This window comes from Ptychodera flava, chromosome 9 (genome assembly GCF_041260155.1).
Source record: "Ptychodera flava strain L36383 chromosome 9, AS_Pfla_20210202, whole genome shotgun sequence".
NCBI lineage: Eukaryota > Metazoa > Hemichordata > Enteropneusta > Ptychoderidae > Ptychodera > Ptychodera flava.
The window spans coordinates 17064339-17075719 of record NC_091936.1 but is presented as its reverse complement, the minus strand read 5'-3'; the positions used below and the strand labels follow the sequence as shown (position 1 = coordinate 17075719).

The 11381-nt window shown below is 39.2% G+C and overlaps 1 protein-coding gene across 1 annotated transcript; it reads left to right on the top strand.

Moving 5' to 3' along the window:
• Nucleotides 1-613: 613 nt before the first annotated feature.
• Nucleotides 614-8858, top strand: LOC139140172 (uncharacterized). Its single transcript, XM_070709236.1, has 3 exons — nucleotides 614-757; nucleotides 5071-6388; nucleotides 6646-8858. Exons 2-3 carry the CDS (start codon nucleotides 5155-5157, stop codon nucleotides 6780-6782), a joined length of 1371 nt encoding a protein of 456 aa, XP_070565337.1. The 5' UTR covers nucleotides 614-757; nucleotides 5071-5154; the 3' UTR covers nucleotides 6783-8858.
• The last annotated feature ends 2523 nt before the right edge of the window (nucleotides 8859-11381 follow it).

Genomic DNA, 11381 nt, shown 5'->3' with positions numbered 1-11381 from the left:
AAGTCAACAAATTTCAAGAGTTACAGCTACAGGGGCTTTAACTTCCCACTTCAAGCAAAGTACATTTACATATATTATCAAACATATATACATGTACAGATATAGCTTGTTGTGTGTGTGTGGGGGGGGCAGGGATTGTCAATAGTTTGCATGATAGACTCCCATGTATTATGATTTGATATTTTTTGGTGACGCACTATATCAGCCACATCTTGCCCCCTTATATTTGCGCGAAATATGGTGACCCTCCCGTAAATGCATGACCCTTCAAAAATGCTGGCATGATAAATTGCAACCGTCCCTCCAAACACGCCAGCCCTTCGCCCTGTAATTTTTGTCTGTAACTTACATAACAATTAAACTAATTGTTATGCAAATTAGCAGATACTGTTTTTTACTTATTCCTCGGGAGAATACTGCAGTGATTGGGGGAGGTTCAAGTTTTAGAATGCCGGACAAGGGAGAGGGTCACATTTTAGACACAAGGAGAGGGGAGAGTCACATTATACAGTAAAGGTACGCACTGAATTCCCCCGGCCCACCCCCTGTAATTACTGACGGCTCCCTAATACCGTAATATTGTCCGATAAAGCAATGAGACGAGACTAGGTGCACGTCACATGACCAAATGAAGGGGATTTTGGACTTTGTAGTGTACTAAAGGAAGACCGAAGACTGACCTGTAAAGACGTGCTAAACCACTAGTGAGAGTGTACGATCACTCTGAATGTCAATTTAGGAGTGCTGAAGGTAAAAGGTGAGTGATGCTACCTCAGACGAGGTGTGTGAAGGGTCAGTGATTGTAGTGTGAAACTGCCACCGAGTAGACAAACGGTCAGTCTTCAACAGAGCGCGCGGGCACAGACAGACGGTTATTGCAAATGAATTTATGCGCGGTATCACAATTCGCAGAAGTTCACAAATTTGCATTCGCTTTTCTTGAGTGAAAAACCCTTCAAGTTGGTGTTGTGATACAGTGGATTTTACAGAAACACTTCATCCAAATTGCACATCGTCATGATTGCACGGTGTTCATAGAGATGGTTTCAAAGTTCACTCGAAATACTTAGAACAACGTATGACGTCAATGAATGAGTCTCGTCAAGAGTTTTACAGCAATATGGCATTATTTAGATACTAGTCTAATTAGAATTGGAGGTTACTTAGGCCACAGTCCCTCCACACACCGGTTGGGAAACGTCTGGGTCCCTATTGTAACGATGCGCCTTATGGTTTGATGAGATGTAAATTTGATTTTCTCCGCCGGCCCGTCCTGCAAACGCTCTCGCTGGAAATAAACACCATATTTCATATGATACATGTCGTAAAAGTTTATTATCAGGCACAGTTTAGACTTAGATCACGCATAGAACAGATTACATACTTCTAAAGAAGAAGCATGAATTTTGACTGTGATACTTCAAATAAAGATTTTGACACCCAACCGTCTGACTGTTTTCTTTATTACCGACAAGTCCTTATCTCCTCTCCAACCTTTGTACATACCGTTTTAATTGTTCCGCAAACGTTACCAACTTGCTAATGGGCTGTCCGTATCAGCGGATTAATTGATTGAGTCAACACCACAGCCGTCCAACGCGTACGGTTGTGGTGTTGAAATATCACAGTCAAAATTAATAAAATTACTTGTACTAGTAATAAAGAAAGCAGTCAGACGGTTTGTAGTCGAATTCTTTACTTGAAATATCACAGTCAAAATTAATAAAATAAAATAAAATAAACCCGTGCACAAAGAACCCCACCCCTCCCCCATCCAACGAGACTGACTCCTTTACTCTGTGATTCTACCCATATTCTCACATATATTTTATTTAATACAGAGGCCAAGCCAAAACAACAGCTTATCGTCCAAACGCTTGTGTAACTTCCTATATAAGTACTTGTCAGTAGTGGGAAGTCTTCTATTAACAATTTTTGTATTCAGCTGAAAACTGTCACGCATATTAATAATAAGTCTTCAAACAAAAGACAATGCAAAACCCGTCACAGCGTGAATGTCGGTACATGTAATCACATGAAGCTTTTTTCAGACACAAGCAATATGAAACTTTTCAAACAGAGAGTTACTAAGTTTCAAGAAATACCTAATTGCACATGTGCATTTCTTGTCGTGCGGGTCTCTACGGAGGAAATGGCGAACGTATTATTTTGTTTATTATAAGAGAAGGTTAGAATCAAGTCAAAAGATCACACTGTACATGAAATTTTTAATGTTTATGCCCACTTTACAGGTTTTAACAGATACTAATCTAAGACTGATTACACAGTTTCTAAATCGGACAAAGAACTGCGACCAGTAAGTTCATGTGGAAAAACGGAAGCGTCGTTGCGAGATCACTCAGATCGGCAGTGGGAATAATTGGTGTAAATAAGAAAGATATCGACAAACAGGTGCTGCATCACAAGAGTTATCGCATTGCAAGACTTTTCGAGTTTAAAAGAGTGTAGCTTCCGAAAGTTCGTAAGCAAATGTTGAAAATGTAATAAAAAAGTCAGAAAATACACTTACGAATTGTATGTCACCTCATTCGGCGTGTAAATGATGAGAGTATAAGTTTCAAGGCAAGGCAACATCACAGTGTTTTTGCATGAATATGATTGATAAGAAAATAGCTGATAGCTAGCTAATAGCCAGCTAACATTGGCTAATAGCGGTTAAAAACGGCTATCAGCTTGAATAGCTGAATAGCCAAAGATTTTGGTATCATAGCAGAATAGCTGAATAGCTGCCTAACAAGCCCGAAGCAGTTAACATGGTTTAAACCTGTACAGGTGGAAAATAATGGGAACCAGTCTTTGTCAGATTTGTATGTCAACAAATGACCTTTGTCATATGTTCATAGAGTGTGAGCGTGTTAAGCTTTTCTGGAGAGACTTTCAATCTTTTTTACTACAAAAGTTTCATTTTCATGTAGAGATCACCTTGAAGACACTTTTATGTGGTCTACCAAATCAAAACAAAGTTGTTAATCTTCTTATAGTAGTAGCAATGTTCACCATCTATAAGTCATGGATGCTTTACAAAGATACAAATAAGCTGCAAAATATTAATTTATTTGAATTTTTTAACGCCGAAGTGCGATTAAGAGAACATGAAAGTGCTTTCTCACTACTTGTAAAAGACGAGTAAAGAAAATAAAAAAGGTGTCTTGTAAAAAAAAAAAAAAAAAAAAAAAAAAAAAAAAAAAAAAAAAGTATGTTTCATTGTCATGAGCGTCATTTGACCCAAACTCTTTCTTCAACTACCATGTACATCAGAATCAGAGCTATCTCTGTCACGGTTCAGGTAACAGTGATACACAGTAGCAGAGCATTAATGATAGTGACGCTACCCGTTGGCAGTAGCCGTATTAACTTTGATAATTTTCACAATATTTTTGTTCAGTTTTACAGCTGCGTTCTTGTTCTACTCCCTACAGCATGTTGCGAATTGTCTGGTATTCAGCTTGCTATCATAGCCTATGTATGTGTACCATGCATTTGTATCACTGACAACTGACTGTCAGTCTGGACTCCAATTAAATTATCACCAAATACATATTTATATTTCTATATACAGGCTTTGTCGACAAACTAAATATTGTGTGTTTGAGCAGCTGTAGGGAGATGGCTAGACTTGGTTCAAGTCGGTGAATTTAAAAAAATAAAATCATTTATAAAAAAAAAAAAAAAAAAAAAAAAAAGCTATTAAGTTTCATTAGGTCCCAAACATAATAGCTGAATTGCCGCTAATTATCCCTTGAGTCATTGCTGTAAACCCTCTTATAGCTGAATAGCTGCTAAATATGTCAAAGTATATTATTTTGGCTATCCAGCAATCCCGCTCCTTTATGGGTAATGAGATATCACCTGGACAACTGTTCAGAACAACTGTACTTCGCACTCTATGCAGTCTGTCTAACTATCAGACATGAGATCTGTATACATTCGACAAACGCGGGCATAATTCATCGTAATGATGACATGACTCACAAGAGTGTATATACAAAGAAAACGTCGCGAGCATTTTACGCTCACATCGCTGCCACATCAGATTTACCCGTGCACATTTTCATTTTGTTTCAGCACTTCGGTTTAAGCATAGTATAGGGTCTACAGTTTTCCGCTTTTGCATTAGGGAGCCGTCATTATTTACGGCCTAGGAGGGTCGAAAGAATTTCATCGGAAACTCTGAAATTTGGAGTAACACCCCCCACCCACCCCCGAGCCAACCCTGATGATTTTGAGTAACCTCCTCTCTATTAAACACAGAAATTTTGACTGACCCCTCCCCCCACTAGAAAAGTTAAATATTAACACATGTAATTGTAAAATTTACAAAAATGCAGCAATAGAAAAGACCTTTCATATCCTGGTGTACCCTGCTAAATTATTATCGGTTATCTCACGACTGTTGAAAAGGTTAAACCAACAAAATGAAATTCAAAGTCACAATAAAATGTAGATATAAAACTTCACGCTATAACCAGTATCCAACCATACAGTATTGTTTAATTAGGATGGGTATCATGACAGGGTTTTAGGATATCTGACAGGGCAGAATTTGAAAGTACAGGGGGGAGAACATGCGGGAGGCTGAGGGGGAAGTGTCGAAGGAGGTTATGCCTTCTTTTGCGTGGAAAAATTTGAGAAATTGATGTGTGAAATGTTGCAATCTGAGAGGTATTTAAATTCATTTTGCACCAAAAATTGAGTAACCCCCTTCTTTCTCTCCACATTTTGAGCAACCCCCTCGTAGCTTTCAATTTTTTGAATGCCCCCCCCTCACATTCCTACGACCCCCAGGCCGTAAATAATGATGGCTCCCTTAGCACACTCTCCAAACCTGCGGACCTTGTAGACCAGATGAGTTTTATGGTTGTGCATATCATCATTTGATTTATGTAACCATTGGGGGTAGTAGGGAGACCTTTTACCTGTGACTGATGTGAAACCTAGGGATTACTTATGAAGATTCCCACACCACAAATTATGAATGTTGCTATGTTTTCAGATGAATGTTTCTGTACTAGAATAAACACCCTAATCGGTCTTACCCTCACCGTTTAGACCTTTACAGAGATACGGGACCATCCGTCAAAAGCCTTTCGCGGATAAACGGACTTGCGAACATAATCAGTCACCGCTTCCAAAATGTCATCGGTCAAGAAAGTCCTCGTATTGTGTGCCAGAAAACTGGACCGGCTGGTCTTTGCTGATCTGGATCAACTTCCAAGCGAAGAACGTGAGAAATATTCGTTTTTGTATTTCTACTTGGAAGATGGCGTTGACATCGATGAATACACCGAGCAGTGTATTGAAATGGTAAAACAACAAGATGTAGATGCAGTGTTAAGTGCCAGTGACTTCGCGTCTCTTGTACACGCTGCTATTTCGCAAACTTTTCCCCATATCCGAGGTCCTTCTGTGGAGTCCGTTTTCCTGACTTGCCACAAGCACTACAGTAGAGAGCTGATCGGAAGTGACGTACAGCAGGTAAGATCTATTGTTTTGGATTTGGATCAGAACCTGGGAGATATCATGAGAAAAGCGACAGAATTTTACGAGAGGAGTGGAGGAGTTTGTTGTTTGAAACCTGCGATGGGAGAGGCTTCCACAGCTGTTTATAAGGTCACAAACACAGAAGAACTTAAAGCCGCTGTAACCAGCCTGAAGAAGGACAGACGTTTAAAGTATATTTCAGAGAGTTTCTTGAAAAAGTGGCTGGATGTCAAACTATATCCATACAGCCTTTCTCATTGTGCAATGATGGAAGAATTCATCGATGCTTCGAGAACCGTTGTAACAACTTGTTACGTGCAAAACGATCAAGTGGCGCACGCAAGTGTGACTGATTGGGTGTTTCATGAGAATCCGCCACGAGAGGGCGCCAAATCTTTCGCCGGCGGCATCACCCCTTCACCTGTAACCAAAGACAGCGGAAGGGCTGGTAAACTGTGGGAGGCCACTGATATCATTGTGAAGAAGTTAATTCAAAAGGGATTCAACGATCAGTTCATCGACTTCGAGTTCTTCCCTTTACCCAACGGAGACTTTACTTTACTGGAATTCAACGGCCGGATACAACACGACATCGGTCCCGTCCATCGACAGGTGTTCGAGAATGGTGATTTGATGCAGATTTTCCTGAAACTCGTCAACGGTGAAAATATACAGAAACCCATCCAGCGTCAGGGAGTGGTCGGTTTCTGCGGTTACGTAGATACATACTGTTCTGGTAAGGGAGACGATATCTTAGATTTTGGTGAAGTTTGTAAAATCCCAGAGGTCACTGCACGATGCTCCCCGGATGACTTCATATCTGTTGGTGAGATCATGTGTGGTCCGTTGGTGGCGTCAACAGCTTTGACTGGGAGCTCATTCGAAGGTTAGTGTACGCATTTCAGTCGATACCACATATGAAATAAAAAAGAAAACTGAGTCGTGATAGAAATGGCAATTTTGAGTTAGGCCCAAAATGTAGAGTAAAGCAATACAAAATGCAATATCATAAGATTATCGTTGTATGTTTTAAAAATATATCTCACCGACACTCTGTAGGCCAACGTTTGACATAGCTTCAACGCCATAATGAATAAATTAAACTACCGACAAGCAATTATCTCACACTCTCTTTACTTACAGAACTGAGGCGGAAGCATTACGACATTTGTCGAAGAATTTTAAAGAAACCGGAGTTCTCGTCGTTGGAAAAAGGCTGTCAAGAAATGCATGGCCCGTCTTCGTCCAAGTCGAGACAGTCGCAACAATCTGATTTATAAGGTAGTATGCGTCTCGGAGGTGAAACTTAAAAACTTTTGCTCAGACTTTCCTGAATGACAATTCTAACTATTCTCTTACCAAATCAAAGAATGAAAATCAGGGGTCACCCATGCAAAGTATAGTACTAGAGAAACAAATTACCTGACATTTACCGATGTATGAAATAAAAATGGTTTTCCATCCCTGTGTTAATTCTATGGCGGTAAATTAACATTTTTGATTATCGAAAAACTAAGACGATGAACGTTTTCCTTACTCCAAGAGCTTTAAAATTAGTGGTAGGTCAGAAAAGAATTCAAGTTGTAAAAGTTTGAGAGTCCAAATTTCTGTCTCCGAGGCGCATTCTACCTTGATGCTGACCAGTAAGTCAAACATAATGTCATCGGGGATATTTGTCCACTGAAAAAAATCTTTACAGTTCACTGATGGCTACGAAATTATCCCAAAATCAAAAATGACAAGCCGTCATTTTCAGATTGCGCAATTTAGTTGACACAAAATTGCTTAGAGGGACCATATAAGCAGCAACTTCTGACAATTTTTTCTAGTTTGTTATTTGAAGTAAGGTCACGTTTTTAACCATCTACCAAATGTGTGTTGATATACAATGTATCAACCTTGCAAACTCGATTGATTTGGCACAATATGAAATAATGTTGTTGACAAATGAATTCTATTCCGGACTAGAATTCAGTCGTCAACAATAACATTTGACATCCATATAGACACAGCCTATGGTGACAAATTACTTAGTGAAGAATTTCAACAAGATTCTTCAGGTAGCAATACGAAGTATCAGCCTTGCAAACTCAAGTGATTGCGCACAATATGTTGTCGACAAATGAATACAAGTCCGGACAGGGTTTTCTTTCGACTGCGCAATTGGGCAAATTGCGCATTTCGATCCATTGTTTGCCCTGACAGCACAGAAATCGCGTATAAAACAAACCGAGCAAAGACGTCCAAATATACTGGTATATGAGGGTGACCCAAAAAGAAAGTGCCCCTTTCAATGATCACGCAGAGAAAACACTGCCCGGACTAGAATTCAGAAGTCAACAATATCATTTGACATTCCATACATACAGCCTGTGTTGAAGAATTTCAACCAGATTGTTCGGTTAGAACAAGAAACTGTACATTCAAGTAAATAAAACAAAAACACTCGAAAATGCACCAAAAGTCACACCCGATGAAGTTTTGAATTGTGCCAATTCTCAGTAAAGGATAAAATAATAATAATAGTCTTTTCACTGTGGCCCTTGTTTTCCATGTGGTTTGTATTTGCAGTCGTAGGTAGGGACATACATACACGTATTGACATTGTTGTTCTCTTTCAAGTAACTTTTGATCTTTTGTTTGACTGTTGAAAGCCAAGTAATACCGCAAACCCATTTTCAAAATCTTAACTTTTAAAAGTAAAAAGTTAAACTTAACAAAATGGGCTGAGAACAAGACGATTATTATTCACCAGTATTGTAAAATTTGAAAATCCGGTTTCAGCTGACAAATGAAACAATGTGATAAGATTTCTTTTTTTGCTTTAACCCTATTTGTTAAAATACAGCGGTAGGAATGGGAGTTACAACAATCTCCATATGAAGCTTTCAATAGCAAAATCCTTTCATGGAAGCTAGATTATTTTATTTTCCATTATTTAAAGGAAAATGTTTGCGGTTTCTGGAAACTACCATGGAATGTGTACCACTTACGTTCAGCCGTCAGCCGACACAAAAATAGTTTCGCATCCAGGATATAAAACAACAAACATCCATTAAGGAGATCCTTGTAGGTTTGTTTTCGTTAGCGTATTCCGCATTTCTGCTTTTTTCAAATATGTTATTACAATTCGATATTCATACGTACTGAAGGAGGTGTATTTGTCGAGTCATATTGTGTTGGCACCTAGTCAGCTCTATCAAATATGATACTTGTTAATTTATTTTTGTTAGAAATGGTACAGTTATTGGATTTCTAATATATCACCCTACAATCAAGTGACAGGTTGACAGGTATTATTTGACAATTACTAGTGCATTGTACATGTATTACTAGTACGTAGGTATACCTGCATGCATGTAAATCCGAAAATATGAATAAAAAACGTACTGAAATCCGAGCGAGCGAGCGAGCTATTGGACAAAAAAGCAGAATAAATAACAGGTGGTTGGCTGAATACATCAGAATCTATGTCAGTTATCAATTTAATGATGTCCCGCCTAAATCATAATTTATTATAACACACCTCATCCGCAGTCTGTGTTCTAATTCGCCAATTGATAGTCACGTGGGATGCGTTCTTTTTGTGCTGATCCACGTAAACGACGTCATCAGGCATCATTTGTCGGAACTGTTGCCTGCCAGGCATCAGTTCCGAAAAATGATGCCCGCTGACGTCAAAAAAAACAAACATTGGCGCATGCGCGAACTGGAATGTAAACAAAGATGTCGTCTGCGGCCGAGCGAAACGATAGTCGAGAAATTTCTCGGTTTATCCTACTTTCTGAAGAAGAACTGAATGCTCTGGTTTCCAACAAGAACTCGAAACGAACGAAAACGATAGTCAAAGGTGCATTGAACGTTTTGCAGAAGTATTGCGACCCTGTCGGGAAAAAACTTTTTTTTGCCGAACCACTTCAACATATTACATCATTCATGCGACAAGTTTTGTGTATAGTACGTTCTTTAATGCATGGCTACGGATGAGGTGTGTTATAAAACACATATTGACTGGCCATGCAGGCGACAGCATACATCTTTAACCCCTCGGGCCTGTAAGTCACCCCAAAAAACAGACTGTTTCCGTCGGCCTACGGCCTCGGGAAACAGTCTGTTTCTGGTTTTGGGGGTGACTCACAGTCCCTCGGGGTACGGACGTATGCTGTTGCCCTCATGGCCGGTCAATATGTGTATACTGATTAACCGTTTTCGATGATGGCCAACTCTGACACTGTTAGGCCTATATTGGCAACTCTAAAAACACTTTGTAGACATTTGAATGTGAAATTCTCACTCATTCAATACACTCTTGTAAAATTATGTATCCACACACTCCTGTAACAGAGGACAACAGATGTTGGTATGATTGATTTGTATAACCGGGGAATTATGGTTGGCGAATTCAAAGAGAAAGAGAGCTTGTGTTTTAAATTGCTTCATTTGTTATCGTTATGTTAATTTGATCTTGTCTTTATTTAAACTCGATAACCCCATGGGTATTAAATACCTCTTGTCCTGGAGGCGGTATAAAATACACAACAGAACAGTAATACGTAATAGAGAAAACGGATTGGAATGACGCAATTACGTCGAAACTATAGAACAATTGGTTTTTGCCAGTTCTTTTAACCATAACAACGACTCTGATTCCTTGATAGGTTGGGGAAGATTACAATAATCATAGACTCCTGCAGCAGCATAGTATTTTTTAAAGTGTTTTAAGAACTTTTAAGAGGTTCTGCTTACAGGAACGTAGAGATCGTGGCGGAGCATAGCCATGAAACATAATGCAATTTACAGACAGCGGATAAATTGTCGGTTTCTTCGTGAGTTTGAGGTAAGCTATGAAGATGGAGTTTGAAATAAACATTTGTGACGGCGAAGCTGTATATATACATCGCAAGAGCGGAAAAAGAGTGGAACAGAGTCGAGAATAAGTGAGTCGTACGTCTTTTTTGAGATTGTGTGGTCAGTCGTGAAGATCCAAACATCAGAACAATAATTAGCATGAAGTGAAATTAAACGACGATGAAATAGCTTGCTTGACTGGGCTGGGAGAAATTTTGGGGTGAGTGCTAAAGAAAAAAAATTTCAGTTTCTTAACATCACACAGACATAATTGGACCAATCCAAGTTGTTTGACGTATATAACTGAAGATGAGACAAGATCAATCATTACAAACAGGATTGAACTGTCAGTGTCAATGCGCTGTCCGATCAGAATAGCTGTTACAATCATTGATCATTTATTTAAGCAATAACCCCCGCCGCAGGAGGGTATACACGAGATTTTTGTACAATGCGCGACATATAGCACGAGCCGATAGGCGAGTGCTATATGGAGCGAATTGTACCAAAATCGAGTGTATACCCGACTGCGAAGGGGGTTATTGCTATTATATTATATCAACTTGCGTGTATTTGTTGTCAACTTGGCTATTTTCATCACTCTAAGCCCAAAATGCATAAAACGGACGTCTGAGAGATCGTCGAACGTCGGAAATTCTGCGCCCGAGACCGAGCATTTTTATAAGTTGGGATTCCGTACAGGCACACAGTACCCTACGATAAATACGCATTACGTCCATATCCGATATCGACATTGCATTTTATTCGCATGCAACACGAACGATACTTGTCAAAAAATACCTGCTGCACTCACACAGAAAATGGGTCAAGAGTTCAAATCAAAAGAAAAAAGTAACAATTTTTTTCGTAATTTACATAAGAACAATAGTCCTGGCTTTTTTGGCATACTAAAAATAGATTTGTCTCATTCTGTACCGCATACCGTCGCGACATTCAGTGGTGGCACAGTGAAGTTACAGGATCTATTTTTGATGGATAATTTGGACGTTAATTGTGCCAGAAAACGAGCA

Bases quoted from the DNA above. Each gene is read 5' to 3' on its own strand.
- LOC139140172 (XM_070709236.1), top strand. From the start codon at position 5,155: ATGTCATCGGTCAAGAAAGTCCTCGTATTGTGTGCCAGAAAACTGGAC. The intron at 6,389-6,645 runs GTTAGTGTACGC...CTTTACTTACAG, and splicing joins GACTGGGAGCTCATTCGAAG to AACTGAGGCGGAAGCATTAC.